Source organism: Poecile atricapillus, chromosome 1 (assembly GCF_030490865.1).
Source record: "Poecile atricapillus isolate bPoeAtr1 chromosome 1, bPoeAtr1.hap1, whole genome shotgun sequence".
Classification (NCBI taxonomy): Eukaryota; Metazoa; Chordata; class Aves; order Passeriformes; family Paridae; genus Poecile; species Poecile atricapillus.
In genome coordinates, this window is record NC_081249.1 from 98,422,108 (window position 1) to 98,441,770 (window position 19,663).

The following is a 19,663-nucleotide window of genomic DNA, read 5'->3' on the forward strand; positions in this document are numbered from 1 at the left end:
CCTTCTAAATCTTAAACAAAGGATTAATAGAAAAATTAATAGAAACACCACATCATAATAACAACATAAAATTTCTGTTGGCAACTGTCTGTATAGTGTTCAGACACAACTGTGTCCTGACAGGTCCACTTCTGATCCAAGTCTGGAGTACCACGGCTGTGTGATGACTTCTCTGTTCACTGGATCTTGTGTGTTCAGAGGCAAGACAGTCTGGTCAGATGAACAGGTGACTTTTCTGAACCTGCCAACAAAACACAGGCACTTCTCTCCTTAAAGTTAATGAATTACACTAATCAAATTGCTTTTAGGGAATCAATTTCCCCCGTTTTCTAAAAAATAAAAATGAGATGTATTTCTGTTCAACATTAACACAAAACCTTATATACAATCAGTAAAAACCTATAGCAGTTAAAAATCAATTAATATAAAAGTACTGTTAATTATTAAAACACTGCACTAGCATCTCATAGTTAACAAACAAACAAAACCAAAAATCATCAGTAAAGGATTGGATCATTATCTCCGGAAATGATTTTCCAAGCCCACTTTAAAATTGATCCAGCTGTCGTACTAATAGGGTCAAATTGCTGAGTCAAAAAGTGACTCAAATACTGATTTGGGACAGAAAACATCTGGATCTGTTAGCAAACATTCTGTCCAGGTAAAGTCAAGGCTTGGCCAGGGCCTGGCTTTAAACTGGAAAGATGCCTCTTAACTCATTTCTAAAACAAGGTTTTCAATAGCAACAGCTATGAGATGCTTACAGCACAGCAAACTGTTAAAATGCATTTATACAAAGCAAATGATTAAAAACTTTAGATACCAGACTAATTAAATCATTCAGCAGTTGGTTTAATCTGAGGCTTATTCAATGGCAGCTGATCTTCAGCAATGCTACATCTTCTTAAAATTCTGGAAACACTAAAAAATAATAAAGTTATAGCAAACAAAACTGCAAAAATTGCAACAACTAAATAGAACTCCCAATGAAGTCTAGGGTGTCACAGTCTGCATTCATTTCTGTCCACAAGCAGGTGTTCATCAGTGGTTTATCACAGTTGCTTCAGTTGTAGCTGTCTTCATATTTCTAAGAAAATAACTATACTTTGCAATTTAAACAAGTGTTTCTAATAAAACATAAAACAATTCAAATTAAACAAAATTTAAACTTAACAATAATTATTTATAACAAAAGGAAATAACAAAACCTAACTTTAAAAAATATCTAAGTTATACAGCTTAACTTAAAAACATTTAAGTCAACAGTAACATGGATTCACTATAAAATTATAAAAATATAACAAATACATCACAATTCTATGTTATCTAGCTTTAAAAATAACCCACAATAACTGCAAATGTTATTGAAAACACTCATTCACAATAAGAATTTGCCTAGTATATGCTCAAATTAGCTAAAATTCTAAAGTGCAGCCTCTCTAAAAAAAAGCCACAACACAGGATTGGGCAAGTTGTCATTTAGCTTTTGTAGCAGTTTTCAGGAACATCAAGTCTAATTTTTAAATTAAAATCTAAAATCCGAATTGATATATATGCTGTTATATGTGTTTTATATAACAAAAAGATTCACATTAAAATTTCCTTATTAAAATTGTCAAAAACTCAGCAAATGGGTAATATATAATTAACATAACTTTAAAATTACTGAAACAAAACAAAAATCTTTTAAGTTTTTTGGGATACAAAAATACAACATTTAAACTTTTTAATTTATTTTCAAAGGCACTTCATTCAATAAAAACTTATTTTTAAATCTCAATTTTAATTACAACAATCTGCTAATTTATAAACAATACAATTTACAAAACTTATAATTTTTTTAAATTGTCTAATTAAAACTCTCTCTTTTTTATCCCTCTCAAAAATGTCCAGGTTTCTGTTGTTTTTTGTTGTTTTATTGCTTTACTTTCCGCGGTTCCATTGAAGTCGCTGTTACTTGTTTCACCGGCGGTTGCCATGGCGACAGCGTACTGCCGTGTGTTTTCCTGAACTGGGCCGTGCCAGGCTACTTTTTAAATCTGAGAAAAACTCTGAAAACTCCAACTGCATAAACTCATAATTACTTAAAACACAAAATTAACTCCAAAAGGGTGCATAAACACCTTTTAAAAACTCAAGAAATCATGACTTTGTAGCAAACTCGCTATTAACCCAGCGCTTCTTCCGGGGGGGGGGGGGGGGGGGGTGCTGACCCGCTCGTGTCTCCGTTACAGTTAGAACTCAACCGGTCAGCTACTTCCTGCTTGCCGTGCCTTTTCCTTGGGCCCCGACTACCACCCCTGTGGCCAGGCCGTTCCCTCCCCCCTGGCTCCACTCCGCCTCCATCCCACCTTTCCCTTCGCCCCTCACTCCAGGCTCTAACCCGCCCTTTGCCACCCCTGGTTTCCACCGCCTTCGCATTCCAAGAATTCTGCACACATCCTCTGCTTTCTTCTCTACATTTCTTATCTCTCTCAACTCCCCAACTGTGCTCATCTTCCAAGGCCAGCTTTTGTTCTTTGTTAAAGACATACTTTTCTCGCTCTATAACATTTTTCTCAGCGCCATCTTTAAGTCCAAGGGGGGATGTGTCTCCCCTTACTTTCTTTGCTACATTTCTGGCTTCTTCTGTTAAATTTTCCCAAAAATCTCTTGCTTTCTGTTGCCCTTCTGAGAGCAGCTCAGGGTTTGGGGTTTTAGGAGGCATATCGTCCTCCTGTGTCCCCTTCTGCTCAGCTGAGCTACTCTCATCTGGGGATTCTAAAGTTTGTGTTGTAGCACTCACCCCTAGTTTTGGGGTGACCAACAGACAGCTTTTTGCTGCTGTCCAGGTTTCCTGTTTCAGTCTAGCTTTTTTCAAGGCCTTAACGACCTTCCCCCACAACTTAAAATGTTTCATATTAAAAGAATCTACCGTTTCATTAGCCAGAGCTCTGGTACATTTCTCCCACACCTCAGGGTGAAGAATGTCCACTGGCTGTTCTATAATACCGATTTGTAAAAGCTGTGTAACAGCAAGCATAAAATCCTTAGATTTACAGTCTACACCCCACTGTTTATATAGTTCAGATACGACCTTTATCCTTGGGTCCATCGTCGTTCACGATACAGGGACGTCTCCCTCGTCTAGGAAAGGTCCAGCCTGTCCTGACCGCTGCTCCTGTTTTTCCAGGGATTCCTCACTTTCCGGATTTTTCCCACTTTTCTTCCCGGGTTTCGGGCACCAATTGTGGGTTTTCCAAGCAAGGCTAACACCCTTATTCCAGGAGCCAGCCCGTGGCCTCTCTCCAGGGCCACCCTGGCCAATCTACCCACAAGACATCAATATGATGGATGGCGAAGCAATGGCGTTTATTGCAGGGGAATTTGACAATTTATAACCTAGGGTCATTGTGTTACTCCCATCTACATACGTCACACCTAAGTGCTATTGGCTAATTGCAGGTTTTGCTATCCTAACAGAGAGGGGGTCTAGCAGCTTCCCGTTACAATCCCGAATTCTTCCGCAGTGCAATGCCCTAGACTACAACAAGAGTTTTGTCATATATGGTTTTTATCAACACCTATCAATTCTGCCATCAATTACTGCTTTATGCCCATTCATTTAATGCATTTATGTTGCTGCCTTCTAACAGAATGTTCACTCTAGCAGTCAACATCTTGGACAATTTGCTGGCTAAAAATGACCAGAAGACACATACATGGACACCAGATACTTCCCCCCCCCATACCTATGTGTGTGTGTGTATGTGTCTGTAACAAAAAGTACTTCTTTTATTGCTGAGCAAACATGCATAATAGCTTGTACTGGATATACTGGTAGAAGATGCAGCTACTGTGACAGTCTGCAAAAGGAGGAGGGTAATTCAGATCCAGAGCAGAGGACACCCAGCTAGAAGCTCTCCCCAGCTGAGGCGCTGTGCCGGGTCACATCCTGGAACCTCAGCTTCCCAAACCATCACGTGCAGATCCTTCAGGGTAAGACAGTGATGTAATCACCGCCGTCATCAGCTTCTGTGAAGTAATGAGCACAAACAAAAAATAATGTTGTTGCAAGGTGCTCTTCTGAAAGGCCATGGGATGCAGCATGGCCTGTGACAGGGCAGGTATCAGTAACTCAGTTTGGTTTCTCAGTGTTCTCTCTGCTATTGCAGGGCCAGTGTTTAGGCCCCCTGTCCTATGGACTGGATTCTCCAGGAACACACCTGCAGGCAAAGCCTGCATTGCCTTTTCTGAACCAGCAAGCACTACTGTGAACAGTTGTATCCACATGAGACCCTCTCCTTCCTGAGGAACAGTCAAATGTCAGAGACCATCCACTCTTGGTAAAACAGATCAATAGCCTAGATATTTGTGACTGGCATAACACATCCCTTCTTGTGTAAATAAATACCTAAGAGAAAAGTTCTTACCCCAACTAAAGGAGGAAAGTCTGAAAAATCTTGTTTTCTCTTACACTTTGTCAGATTGGTTATGGTTTTTGAGAAGCCAGGGAAAAGGCAGAAATTCAACGCTTGGAACTCAAAGCTCCACTGTGGAAACCTATTGCTCTCCAAGCAGCTGCCCTCAGAAAAGCTGCTTCTAGGCTTGAAAACAAAGCTTAAATATCTCCAACCACCAGGATCGTGACCCCAGTCCCCTGAGGTTCCACTGGTCGCACTGGAGCGCTCAGTCCCATGTGTGCCGCAAAGCCAGCTGCTGTGAAGCATGTGAGGAATGGGACAGGGAAATAAGGATGCTCGCTTTAGGGAGCACTGCCATGCTTTGGGCAGTGCCTGTGTTTCAGAGAGAGCCATCACAACATTGACATAGGCTCCCTCTGTGGGCATGTAATAATGCAGTCTGAGAGGTAAAGGACAGCCTAAACCCCCAGTGAAGTGCAAGGGCCTGGTACCTTGGCAGAAGCACATTGGGTAAAACCTATTCTCAGCCTTCTCCAGCCTAGAAGCATCAACATCTATGAATGAGAGAGCTGTAGGCAGCTTTCTTCATCATTACGTAACTCTAGCAGTTTTAATTTGTTCATTTGTAGTAGGTGAGGGTAAGCAACCTGTGAGCTAAGAATAATCATTTCAGTAAACATAAGAGAGAAGGGAGGATGTAAAGCATCTGTCCATGCAAGAAATTTAACAAGTATTCACCACAAACCTGTCAATGCCATCATCCTTAAAAAACCCACAAAGGCAGAGCTAAGTTTCTCACCATCATAAGTGCTGTCCATTCCTGACTTGAACTTCTGGCTTCTTTGCAAGGCATTCGGTTTCTTCACTGGGTAGCGGAGGTTTGTTATCAGTCCTTGATCTGGCTTTTCAAAAGCGTATATTAAGTCCTTTAATGTTTTGAAGGTCCTCTCTGGAACACCTTCAGAAGTCTGTAAGAAAAGGATAACAAAATGTGTTTGCAAGTTTCCTTCACATGAAGTCCCCTAAATGAAAATAATGATAAGTTGTTTCTTATTTATCAAGGAGCTGTTCTGTAAACAGTTTTGGTGACAGAATACTGCACTATCCTTAAAATACTAGGGACACTTGTTTGGAGACATGGTTGTGGCACTAAAAGTAACCTCCCTCACCATCCTTTTTTTTAAAAATGAACATCAATTAAGTTATCAATGTAGATGTATGCTGCAGTGATCCATTACAGCAGAGTGTTGAAGAGCAACAGTATTACACACTGCACTCTGGTCTGAGAGCAAAAGCGTAGGAATAACATATTTAGTTCTCACTTAAAATGTTGCCTTTAAATAACTAGATGACAAACAGAACCCAAACTTTTACAAAATATCAGCATCCGTGAGCAAAGGTTGTGTGCAAAAAGCTGTTCTTTAAGTGGGGTTCATATGACAGGACTGCACTGCTCCTGCAGCTCAGCCCTGCAGGGATCTACTCATGGACTTTACAGTGCTGTGACTTCAGGGCAGTGACAGACAGTGAGCAGCCTACTAGTCATTAAAAGAGAACAGGGCTTTGGTTTCACTTAATCTCCTAGCTATCAAAGAAACATGTATTCATCTTCTCTGGTTTTCTGCATCCATCATCTTCTATTCAGCCCTGGATGGACTGGGTGCTAATGCCTCTGTGTACTGGACTGGCTGGCATGAGTTAACTTTTTTCATAGCAGCCTACACAGTGCTATGCTCTGAATTTGTGACTGAAACAGTGCTGATAACACGGCCACGTTTTGGCTCTTGCTGAGCAGTGCTCGTGCAGCATTAAGGATGTCTCTTTCTTGCACTTGGCTCCCCTGGGGAATAGGCTGGGCATGTGCAAGATGCTGGCTATCCCATCTCACCCCATCTGGCACTGTACTCAGCTATAAAAGTTTAGGGAAGGGGAGCACGTTTGTGGTTATGTGTGTGCTGAGGGCCCACTTTGCAGGAGGTCACCTCCTGAAAAGGAGTTGCTAAACTTCCTTGCTTGTGTGCATGACTTTGCTTTACCTATTTACCTATTACACTATATTTTATCTGGTCCAGGAGTTTCCTCACTTTTATTCTTTGTGTTCTCTTTCCCTCCCACCCTGTTGTGCTAAGGAGGGAGGGAGTGAGCAGCTGTGGGGGTGCTTAGCTGGTTGGGGCCAGCCTGCTGCACTCTGGAAAGCCTATGGCTGAATCTGTCCTTAAAAAAACCCCTCAAACAACCTCTCCTCCACCATCAGTACATTATTTCACACAATTATTTTAGTAAGCCAATGTAATCTGACTTAAAATTTTTAAGAACTGAATTCTTCTTTCATATTATTGGCAAAACTTTGTAAGAAAGAATGGGTTTGAAAAGTCTAAAAGTAGATCTGAGTTACCTGCTGACAGGAATGACAGCATAACCCCAGTAGAGTGGCTAAGGTCCAAAACAGAATATTTTTTGTCAGCAAACCATTCTTCTTCATGGGAAATTGTGTCTTTCACACACAGACAATACCACTAGTAAGCAATAAATTACCAGCATGTGAGAGCTTAGAGTGTTCTTTATGAAGTGATTTCCTCATTCCACTTAAATGCTGCTTAACATTGGCAGTCCTCTTGGCTGTCCTACTACAAGCAGGGGAGTGAGCCAGCTTTTAAAGTGTCCTTTCACATTCCTTGGGGATTTGATTGATGTGTTAGTCTCTCTTACACTTGTTTTACTTGAATAAGCAGGATTATTTGTCATTGTCTCTTCAGGTACCTCACAATCACACAGAATTACAGATTCTTTAAATCAAAAAGATCATTGCAATATCCCAGACCCCTATGAGATGCTGCATGCAATAACAGTGCTTTCAAGTAGAAAAAGGTAATTAGTAACAGGAGAAAATAAGAAAAGTAATAGATATTTCATCACTGCTATCAAAAAGAAATGGTCAAATGAGAAAGCAGCTGGTTAATAAATAACAGAGAAGCTTAGGTTATAAGGAAATCCTATAAACACAGGAGCTTCTTTTTGAGCTCATCTATAGTAAGGATTGAGTAGAGAGCAAACTTGGAAATATGTTCTATAGTTTTGTGTTTATGGATTTTTTTTTAAAATCTATGATCATATACTAAAATGACAATAGATTAAAATGATCACTGATCATAGATTAATCTAAGATAGTTTATGATTTTTAAAAAATCTGTGATCATTAATGCAGTCTTTAGAGACGTAATGGGAGTTACTCACCTGTATTCTAAGATATCCTTGGGGTTCCCTGAAGATACGGTAAGTGTAGATGATGTCCTCAAAGCTGTGAAAAACATCGTATTCATAGTACATCACATTAAGAAGGTGGACATATCTGCAGATAGTATTAAAGACATGAGAAGTGCAGTAAAATTGCATGAGGCAGAGACAGGAAAGCAAAAGAGATCCTAGAGATTACAAAAGGAGTGAAGGTTTAATATCTTGAAATACAAGATTACTCTCACCAAGGGTTTCAAAGAACGTATGAACTAAGCCTAACACAGGCCTTTAATAAGCATAATTTGATTCCACAGACATCCCCTTTTCTCATGTCTCTCTTCCTTACCGCTCTAACCTTCATTTTGCATTTCTGTCACAAGGAGGCTGTTGAATTCTTGGAGGGACGTTGACAGAAAATGGCCTCCAGTCACCAGCACCCAGAAAATGTCTGTATGGCTCCTACTTCTAAGAATAATGTTCTTCCTTTGCATTTCCCAGGGCTTTAGCTATTGTTATTTTTGATGATATGCAGGTGTTTGGACACTTGATGAGACTACTGATGTCTTTGGATATATTTTGTCAAGAGAAATAAAAGCTTTATCAGGAACCACAGTAGCAGCAATTCAGGAGGTGAACTGGAGATTGTGACTGTGATCAAAAAAGGTAGCAGAGTTGCAGGAAAATATACATGACAAATAAGTGAGGAGGTTGGGCAGAGGAGGGAGCAGCATTTGAAAACAAATTTTTTTAACTGGTGTGCCTGTTCATCAGGAGGACTTCAGCTGTACCTATGTGGCAATGTGAAATGAACAGTCATGAGAAGGAGAATCCTGGGGCAAAAGTCTGGCTCAGGGGACTTGCAGAGAAATGTAGGGTTACTCTGAAAATAAACTATTTTATTCTGCAAAAAAGTTACTATGAACTGAGATCAGAATAAGGTTTCCAGTTATAACAGATTTATTTTAATTCAAAGAGTGGTGTCACAGGGATGCATATTTTGGTTTTTGCCTTCTTGAGAAGGATTTTACCTGTGGAAATCCACATGATCCTTGCTGAAGAGTACTTTTATAAATGTGAGTGCTTATTGTTTGCACAGAGACAGAGAAGTGAGAAAAAGAAATACCAGGAACTGATCATTTTTTAAACTTGTTTGTTCTTTGCTGATCAACTAAATTTTAAAAGACTACTGCCTGGATATTATTCAGCTACTATAAATTTTACTAAATTAACATGAAACTACCATTAAAATGGAAACTTCTGTTTCTTCATTAACTACTAAATGCTTACCAAGAGCTAGTAATAGGGTACAAGTAAACATAATGTTTGGTCTGGAAGAAAGGCGAGGTGAGAGGGAGAATGGCATGTTGAACAGTAAGGAGAACAGTAGCAAAAGCAGTAGGTCTGAACTGAGGCACTGTCAGAGACCTGAGATAATCCTGGATGAAAGAGCCTGTGCTGTGGAGGAAGGTGCATCAGCAGAACCATACACCTTGCCCGATCAGAGGAGAGGTGCATTTGAACTGGTCCCACCATTCTGACTCCCAGGCCCTCCATGAGAGTGCACTTCCCCCCCATATCCCAATGCAAAAGGACAAGAAAGTTTGCTTGTTGTAGCAAGTGGATGAGCGTCTCTGCCCACAGACCAGTTAATTTGAGATGCGTTTATCAGTTTGCACATCAACTGTCTTAGGTGCTAAACAAGGTGCTAAGATGCAATTCAAAAGTTGCCTTTGAACACCTAAGAGTTTCGGTGTTGGCTGCCCCCAGTTTTAAGGCAGTTTGCCTAGTGAACCATTGCCAGACAGCCCAATTTCTGAGGCAATTCTCAGCCAGGGCACTAATGCCATCCCATGAGCTGTCTGAACACAAGCCTTGCTCTGACCTGAGCAAGCCACCATCTGTGCACCACTGCTGCCACTCCTGCAGTTTAACTATGGCATTTGTTCATGTTGGGATTATAGTCAAACCCACTAAACACTTCAGTTTTTTATCAGCTTTTAACACTAAAACCCACAGAAGCAAACTGGAAGTCACATGATTTTTCATATGCCTGCACAGAGTATTGTGGCAGGCAGATGTGGCAGGCCAAAGTATGCCAGCAATACATCACAAAGCAAATCTGCTTTGCCCTCAAAAAAAGAAAAAAAAAACAAAACAAAACGAGAATCAACAGCGTTAGTGTGGCACAAAGCTTAACGCAGGTTCTAACATTGTCATTTTATCTCTGTGTCAGGTTCCCCATTTGTCCTTCCTGACAGGGTATGCATCCGTGTTCCCTCCCATCTGCCTGCCCTCCCCTCACCCCCTGCATTGTCTCATTCCACACCATCCTGAGAGCAGGTTCCTGTAGCTCCCTTGCCGAAGGCTCTGTTTGTCCCCCACTTGCTATTTCTCTTCTCCTCATTCTGTTATTCTGCAGACCTCCTTTCTTCTAGCCACCAACCCAGTAGTACTCCATTTCTCTCTCCCTTTTTCTCCCCTCTCCATTGATTTGTTTCATAAGAAATTAATTTTTAATGATTAACAAAAACAGCTTCTCCTATTTTTTAATTAATTAGATGTGTTAAAAGGTTTTCATGTCACACTCAAATGTATCTGCAAGGAGAGTGCAAAACCTCATAGGCTCAAACAAAGACCTAGATTCTAGTTTTTAAACTTTGAATGCATTACGAACAGATCAATTATATATGAAAAGTGTAAAAAGGGAAATAAAAGTGCTATTCCCTACAGATAAAGAAAATAATAAAATTTTAATTGTAGTAATTACAACTTTGGACTAGAAATAGCAGTTTTCTATGCCCATCTTGTCTGTGGATTTGTCATATGAATTCAAACAGAAATTTGTAATTTTCAGCCTCACCCTATGTTGTTATATCAGGTAAAATTCCTTTGAAACACAAGGCTAATCTTTCATCAGATAGAAATTCTACAAAGACGGAAGTGTTTTGTAACACACCATGAGACTTTTCAGTGTCTCAATAGTACTAAAATGCTGTTTACTCATCATTACATAGGCAGCTACTTTGAGTAAGGTCCTTAGCACATCTTGGCAGGCTGAGCTACTTTCTCTAGGCTCACCTTATTGTCTGCAGAGAGAGACCAGCATCACCAGATTATAATTCATTTATCATCTGTTACATAAAATGTTTTTTTGGAAATGTCACTCTCTCACTAGTCACTATAGAGGAAACCTAAAGCAACCTAAACCTTGAATACATAGACACACTCCCTTGGAGTCTGTTAATATCAGGGAAGAACTATTAATGTTAGAGAAGATTATTGTTGTCTTTGGGTCCAACTGACACCTCATAAAAAATCAGTATTAGGATACTTACAAAACACAGAGACACAAGGCTCCTTCCACACTCTCACTCTCCCGTATTAAATAGCTGCCATTCTTTTTCTTCTTGCTCAGCAGCTCTTCACAGGTTCTTCTTGTTATCTTTCCATGAAAAAATGGGAATTCCATGGACAAAAGAAAACAAGGTATCTTGCTTTTCAAAAAATTCTAGAAAAAATTCAAGTCAGAAGCCTGGCATGAAAAGACTTATTCCAAAGCCAGCTTCCTGCAGACGTCTGAAGCTGGAGGTGCCAAGGACACACTGGAGTTCATCTGTATTGAACTGTCCCCAGTGAGGTGGGTTAGCTCTGCAGCTTGACAGCTCATGAGCTCCGTGGAGGCAGGAAAGGGCTGGTCTACACTGGTCACAGTCCGCATCAAATAGGAACATACTTTTGTCACATACCAGCAGACATGTATCACACCTCTAAACTGTGGAATCACTAAATTGACACTAAGGTATAGTTATATTTTTCAGTTAACTTCTATGTTTTAAGTGGTTCAAAGCCCAGGAAATAGGGTCCTATGCCTCAGGAATAAGTCAGGACGGTATAGGAGAGGATAAAATTATCTAAAAGCACTCTTGTCTTTTTTCAGGTGAATTTGAGAAGAGAAAATTCGTGTTTGTTATGTTTTAATCAGCCTCAGTCATGAAGCCATAGAAGTGCCAGGAAAAACTTGGCAATTCTCTGTTCATGTAGAGGTTTGAACAAATTTTATCAAAATAAGCTGTAGAATGACACAAGGTGTTTAGTAGAGGAACAGTGTGAGATGCAGGGACTGTTGTCATCTTGATCAGAGAGAAAACAAGCTGTGAATACTGATAAGGTAAGGTAAATACTGATAGAACACTGTAAGCAAAAACAACCATGTTTTACATGCAGCTGTTACATTCACGTTTTTTCTCTGACAACTTTGTACACACAAAAACCTTATGTGAACATTTGTGTGTTTAAATGCATCATGCTAAGACCATTTCCAGATGGAATCTTAGTTCAGGAATAAAGTACCTCTAAAATGGTACTGTTTTGTCTCAAAGAAATGTAGAGACTTAAGGAGGAAAGAAATACCAAGAGAGAAACCAAGAAATGGCAAGCCCAAGGTCATTCTGTCGCTGAGGTCTGTCCTGCAGTGACCACAAGTTACTGATAAAACAAGTCCTGATCACCAAGGGGATGAACTTGTTAATGTACTTAACTCCTCCAGTTTCAGCTGTCTGCAGACAGCTGCATTTGGAATAAGTCTTCTTTTATCCTCCAATGGGATGGGGATAGTGATATTGGGAGGGAAATACCCTGGTCTTGTAGGCATCCTTAAGAATATGTGACAAAGATTCTCCTTTGTATCAAATTTGTATTTTCCTCAGGTTAAAACTGTTTGTGGCTTTTTTTCTACAGATTGTATAAATAAACGATTCCCATGAGGTATTGTGAGGTGAATGGTTTTTCCAGAAGCCTGCAATTGAAAAGCAGCAGCTGCTCAGCACTGTCCTGCTTCAGGCAGGTTCTCTCATTGCATTGGAAGGAAGGTAGACAGGAAACAACTACAAATTCCTCTTTCGAGAAGGCAATAAATAGATGTTCTTCACAATTTCCCCTGAAGATCTCATTACCTAGCTGCAGAAATATAAGACAGTAATTTCAGTAGATCTTGCAGATCTGAATGTAGAAGTAAAAGTGAAACAGCAACCACACACCACCTGCTGATGTCTTAGCAAAGTGTTTGATAAAAGCAAACAAACAAACAAACAAACAAACAAACAAACAAACCCACCTTAAGAAAGAGAAAGTGCTTGAGGAGAAATTCGGCTGGGGTCTCCTTCCAGCAGCAGTCACCATCCACTGGCCCAATTACCTTCCTCCTCAGTTGTCTCCACAGATCCCTGAGAACATTCAGGAATTAACATTCAGGAATTAACATTCCTTTTAATAAAAGTTATTTACATAACTTTTACCTCACCTTATCTATCTTTAGCATTCAAATGGACTTGAGAACAGGAGCTTGATTTAAAAGCAGGAATCATGGAAATATACCATTTGAGAAAGGGGTCTGGGAGGGAGAAAGGAGACAGGCTGTAAATGTGGTCTGGTTGGTCACTAAATATATGTGTGGGTGTGGGTGTGTGTTTGAAGGCTAATCCAGGGCAAAAACGCAACACGACTTGCAGGTCCTAGCCTGGGATACTTGTTGATGGATGCTGTGTAACACCTGGAATGTGGGGGATTTCCTTGTCAGTCACCACAGAGCTGCATCATGAGCCTCACCACAACTTGTACCACACTGCGTTGAATCTTTACTGTGCATGTAGGGATCACATAACAATATATTTCCATGAGCTTAATGCAGCTGTAAACTCTGAGCAAACATTTCCTAATATGAACATTTCTAGTTTAACAAATTTTGCAAGTATTTTTGGCTTACACAAACCTGCATACCCAGGCTGCCTTCACAGCCAAGTCTGAAGAGTGGTAAGAAATATGACTTGATGATATTAAGTCTGACTAAATGTTTGATGAGAGACCTGGGGAGCTGGAATGGCAGTGATGCCCCAAGGCATTGGTTGGTTGAGGCAGTTGCACCAGGCTGAGCCTCTGGGAATCTTAACGACAGCAAACCAAGCAATAGCTGTTGTGAATCTGTGCTTAAAATCATTTTACTCCATTCCAAAATAAAATTGGGCTGTTCTTTATTTCTCATCCACTTAAGGAGATTTCACAGTCCCTAGGATAGCCTCCTGCAGTGTCTTTCCTTTCAGATGACAGAGAACAGGAGAAAACAAAGTCCTTTTCCTGAGAAACTACCTCTTGGCCTGCTCCTACCACAGCATGGGGAAAAAGGTGGAATTTTATTTCCTAAAAGTCTTCTGTATGTCAAAACAATTCCATCTTTTAGTCAATCTTATGTTTTCTGAACTTAATGCAATCACTTCCTTCAGTGTTTTTCCACGAGCCACCTTTTCTTGCAATTGTTCTCTTTACTTTTTTCTGACACCACTTTGGCTACTACATCTGTAAGATCTGATGCCTATAAATAAGCAGTCTTTTCATTAGAAGAGCAGGATAGTTAGCCACTCTTCACAGAACAGCTGCTAGAGAAACAAGACCTGCAACATTTTGGCAGCAGTGCTAAGCCCTTGTTGACAAGATTAATATATCTAGTTGATTTTCTGCCATTCCACTGCCTGGACTGATTTTCTTGTTTTTTTCTCTCCTGTTATTGTAAAACTTAGCATTAATTAAAGGGGTCTGTCAGCCAGTTGTCTCAGTCAGAATCTTCTGTGATTCCTCAAAGAAAAGCCAGAAAGAAGCAAAGGAAATCTGTCAAGGAGAGTGGAAATCACAACAGAACAGATAACAGGATAGAAGGGAGAGAGGCAGACAAGAGGAGCACAGAATGAGCAGCAGGCAATAGGAAGCGTAAGTGAGATCCTGTAAGGAGTCCTTAAGGTGAGGGTCACTAAAACCATGGGAAGAGTGGCAAGTGTCTCAAGGCCAGTCACACTCACCCAGCAGGCTGAGTGAGGTCAGCCACACAGGAAGGGAAAGGCAGGGGCAAGGCAACAAAGGAGGGAAAGGAAGGAAACTAGGAAAAAAAATGAAGCAAAACCTGATTTTCCTTAAAAACAATCAAAGGCTGATGAGAATAATAAAAAGGGGAAAATATCTAAAGACCATTTGACCTAATTTTGTTTAAAGACATATCAGCATGCACTGATCATACAACAAGTGGTTCCTTAGGGCAGTATGAAGTACAGGTACCATGACTTTCATGTGAACATAGCCCATGAACTACACTGCAGGATGGTTTTCCCACACTGCTTCAGCTTTTCTGATCAAATTAATTTTGATCTTCTCCAGCACAGTTGTATATGAGCAGGTGAACTTTTCTCTTTTTCAAGGGCAGTTTATAAAAATGATCTGAGTGGAGACCATGTGATGATTTTCTGTGGATTTTGGAACCTAAGAGCTTCACTTTGGCAGATTACTGTTTGCCTGCAAAGGCACCTGCCTCTCTCTGTGAGAAACGTTCTCCCTAACCCTTATCTGCTCTCCTGCTAGTTTTCATTATTTTGCAAATAATTGGAACAAAATTTAGGAAATTAGATTATAGTTTAGCATTTCAGCCCAAATCAGTGCATGTAGACCCTCAGTCTAGTTAGAGAACCTTTGTTCTTTTTGACATAAATTAGTAGAGGCCAACATTTATCAAGAGCTTTGGGTTTTTACAGCGTGCCTGGATTAGAAGTGCTGAGCCAGGCAGGAACGCATTTACTGTCACTCGATTAAGAGGGGGAAAAGGAAGGACTTGAGCTACTGCAGCACAGCTATAACAGACTCTCTTGCTGATGGAGTTCTCAGTTCTGCTCCATTTTGACTCCTTTTCACAGATAAAGTTTCCCACTGCTACTGTTACTACTATCAAATTCATATTCAAACCCAAATGCTCCATCTCACAGCATGAAAGCTGAGTGCAATGATTCTCTGGCTTGGTGCCTCTGAAAATAACTCCACTGCTCTGGTTAAAATAATCATGAAGAAAGAAGCAGAAATGAAAATTAATGGCATGAACACTTCAATTTTTCTTTGGAAGTCTGGGAGTTTATCAACAAAGCTTACTTAACTCCTGCAGAGGAATGAGGGGTAAGAATTTGTGCTTACATAAAGACTGTTATAATCTATCTGTATAGATATGCTCCATTAAAAAGGAGGAAATACACCTTACTGTGCAATCATTTGTGGTTCAGCTCAGTTCTGCAACTTTACACTGGCAGTGTAAGTGTGGCAAGCCCTCGCTGTTTTGTTTTGTTGAGTCTGTCCTCCTTACAGCTCAACACCTCACTTCTGTGATCTAGAGAATACATCTGTTTGGATATGAATTCACAAGGACCTTATTACTCACCTGTGAAGAAAAGAATTGTTATGAGACATTACTTAATATATATGCAAAAAGCAAATGTTCTGCAGCTGCAATTAGGACCAAAAGAGAGAAACTGCAGTGCAGAAACCCTTTACATGCTAACCCCAGCAATGACTGGCATGGCTGCAGGGTGTCCTGGGTGTTCCCAAGGGACAGTGACCTCACCCAGGAGGTGCTTCCAGTCAAGGTCCATCAGGAAACTGGCAACCCAGGGATGACTGCCTGGTCCCAGCTCCATGGAGAAAGCCCTGAACATGAGTGTAAAACTGTGCAAGTTGAACATCTGGATTTACAGCAAAACTAGATTTTATCCACCAGTTTCCTTGCAAAATTGGAGATCAGTAGTCTCTTACTAAAAGGTGATTTTTAACAGCAGAGCTTTCAGCAGACCATCAAGTAGATCTGTTTTGTTGCACACCCTCTGAGAGCCCTATTAGGCCCTTCCGCTCTGCAGCCCTTGCTCTTTACTACATGCTGGGCTTTTTGTTTTAGTGAGGAGTTTTTTCAGCAGTTTTACTGATGAAAAATATGGAAGGTCTGTCATGCTGGTTTGTCACTTCATGATCCATTAAATTGCCTTTTCAAACTGAGAGCTGCTCTGTAGGTTTCCTCAACAAATTTCATAAAATGACATCTCACTCAGCTTGTTACAGACAAACATGGAATGGTTACATCTAATGCTGGGATAACAGCAGGTGGGGTAAACTTTGGCTTTAGAAAGGTACTCAGTTGTTAAACTTTAGATTCCCAAAAAAAGTGAGAAATTCCTTTCATAGTGAGAGAGAAAACAGATTTCTGGATAATGTTACAGAATTTGTCCAGTTATTTATTTTAAACTACAATTAAATTATGTATAGAAACTAAGAAGGAACCAACAAGGTAGCTGATATAAATCAACAAAACAGAGAGATCTCATCTCTGTATTAGAATATGATATATATATTATATATATATATATATATATAATATAATCATATAATACAGAATATTCAGGAAGGTTCATTTTGTCACATCAGGAAAGAGTGAGGCTGATGGGTGTGGCCAGTGGTGATTGGTAACTCTCAGTACATTGCATTCCTTTTGCTTTGACTTTTCTGTCTGGATTGAGGGCTATGACAGGATGCTGAGGCTAGCCTCGGATTTTGATATGTCCCTCTTTCATGAATCAATTCCAGCCTTGTATAAAATGCTCTTACATGTTAAAGAACAGTTATGGAAGAGAGCAAGGCAGGGATTTACACACCCACCTGTCATGGGGTGACTTTACCTTTAAGGTGGTTTTGAGAGCTAAGGAAGTTGAAGTTGCTGGGGACTGATGGGAGTCTTTTCTCCTGACCAATTATTGGTCATTACTGGGAATTGACAGCCGTTTTAACCATTGAAAAGGGGGATCAACTTGTGAACCCCACCTTAAGATGTGAAGTCAAGGCACTTTTAGCCTCTTTGTTTCCTGGCTGTGAAAGGTAACAGAGCTCCGGCTGGCCTCCCGTTCCCTGCCCAGGCCATGCGGCCCAGGCGGGGGCTGGGCTGGGCCCAGCGGCTCCCGGCCGGGAGATGGGGCCTGCGGGGCTTTGCCCCGGGCTCTGGGCGGGCCGGGCCAGTCCCTGGCTCGGCTGCAGTGACAGAGTTCACCGGGGACTGCCGAGTAAAGAAGGAGAAAAAACTCTGGACCTGCAGCGGGCCGAAACAGCGACTACACTCTCCAGAGCAGCCATGGGGAATTTTCTATCGCAGACGGCTCCAGCTCCTGCACCGGCAGAAGTCACAGAACCATCTACAAAGCCTGGGCAAGATTTTAAACTTGTCATTACTCAGATGAGACTTGAAGATTAATCCTTTTATCCAGAGAGAAGAAAAGAGAGTGATCAGCATGTAAAGAGACTTTATGGACTGTCAGAGACAGTAAGGAAAGAGAGAATAAGGAGATGCTTTACAGCTGAAATATTTTTCTGTTAAAGCTATGGAGATGGACAATAGTAGTTTAAAAAGACTCCTTTAATTCATGACAGAGTATGGGGAGGAATAGAGTGTTCAAAGTGTAAATTTTGAGTAAAAAGTAGAATAATTGTGATACAGTGAAGTGCTGGAAGATTTGAAGCCTTGAGAGGCAATGAGAAAACTGTTTTCTAGTAGAGCTCAGAGAGACAAATGAAGAAGACTTGCCTTTGAATAACTCATCCTTAAAATGACATCCCTAAACTCATGGCCCATACACACCTCAGAGTGATGTGAAATGGGAGGAGTGAGCTCTGATACCAGCATTTCTGAGCAGTTGACATCAGAGAAATAGAAAACTATAACAAAAATAGTTTTCTTGTGAGAAACTCTATTGATTAGCAGAAAGAGACTTCTGTTTCTCTACAAAGATTGATGAAAAGACTAGCAAGAATTGGGACTGTTTTTAAACACCAAAGTTCCAAAGTTTTTGTCTCTGTTGTCATGTGAACAAGAGAATGGAGAATAATAGGAGATAAAAAAGGTTTTCTGGAAGTTTATTCTGGTGTTCTTATTATTATAGTTTGTTAACAAACTTTCTTCTTTTTAAGTTTTAAGCCTGTTTTGCTCTTGTTCTAATCCATATCTCACAGCAAGAAATAAGTAATTTTTTTTTAGTTACTGGTTTAAAACCACGACACCACCTCAGCATGGGGCTGTCCTGGTTTCTTCAGGGATGGCACTGTGGTGGTGCAGGAGGAGCAGGACTGCCCCGTGGGCCACACAGCAACTGCAGGAGCAAAAAGCAGTGGTAGGGCTTCTTTTGGCTCCAACATCCTCGATGCCCCAACGCAGTCACTCTACCAGCTGTCCCAGGGAGGGCTGAGACTTGCCTTGTGTGATGGTCACTGGATGCAGATAATGCACAATGGCTCTTCCAGCAGGAGCGTAATCCTGGGTTGGCTGTGATAGTCATCAAGTTTCTAGCACCATTCTACCTTCATTTCTCAAAGAGAAAAAACCCTTTCATGAGATAAAAACAAAATAGTGAGATGAGGGTATGATAGCTAAACATTGTCATGTGCACATTCCTGAAGCAACAAAAAGCAGGGTCTCTCTCTGCCAGCGGAAGGGTAATTTCAAAATGTACTTTTGGGAGAAATGAGGGTCTGATAAGTCTGCCAGTGATTTTCCCTGAACCCACACAGTATGTTGTTGTTATCATTCAGTTACCCAAACTCCACTTTCACTCTACTTAAAAGGGTAAAATGAAGATTTTAAATTTGCATGGTATGCAAAGAAGTCATGTATTCAAGCATCATGCATCTGTAGCAGGACATTCTGCCTAGGCTAGGGTACAGCAGCTTGAATTTTGCCTCATTTACAAGTTGGCAGTGATGGACTGAGTGAAGAGGATTTTTGGTGTTGAAGAATGCTGAGACCATCTTGCTAAACAATCTCAATTTAGACCCATCATGAGCAAGTGTCAGACAGGTGCTTCCTGGCTGAGCTGACACCAGTACAGGTGTGCAGGCCCTGAGAGGAGTGTGAGTCACAGAAGTGTGGAGTAGGAGAAACCCACGAGCTGATAATATCTCTTTCAACAATAAAGCATATTTTGACGAGTAGGTGTGTTGGGTCTGGCTGGGCTGGACTTCATTTTCCTTTAGAAGCTTTCATAGTGTTGTGCTTTGCATGGGCAGCTGGAAAGGTGTTGATAACACACCAGTCATGGGGCTGGGGGTCAGCAAGATCCTGAGAGGGGATGCAACTGGGAGAGCTGACCCAAATTAACCAAAGGGATGTTCCATACCACAGGGTGTCAGCTCAGATA

The 19,663-nt window shown here is 40.8% G+C and overlaps 1 protein-coding gene across 1 annotated transcript; it reads right to left on the reverse strand.

The window, feature by feature from the left end:
* Window positions 1-3,973: 3,973 nt before the first annotated feature.
* Window positions 3,974-11,204, reverse strand: SH2D1B (SH2 domain containing 1B). The gene is made up of 4 exons (XM_058829299.1): window positions 10,973-11,204; window positions 7,638-7,701; window positions 5,203-5,371; window positions 3,974-4,014 (listed from the first exon to the last, which is right to left on the reverse strand). Exons 1-4 carry the CDS (start codon window positions 11,104-11,106, stop codon window positions 3,974-3,976), a joined length of 408 nt encoding a protein of 135 aa, XP_058685282.1. The 5' UTR covers window positions 11,107-11,204.
* Window positions 11,205-19,663: the final 8,459 nt, after the last annotated feature.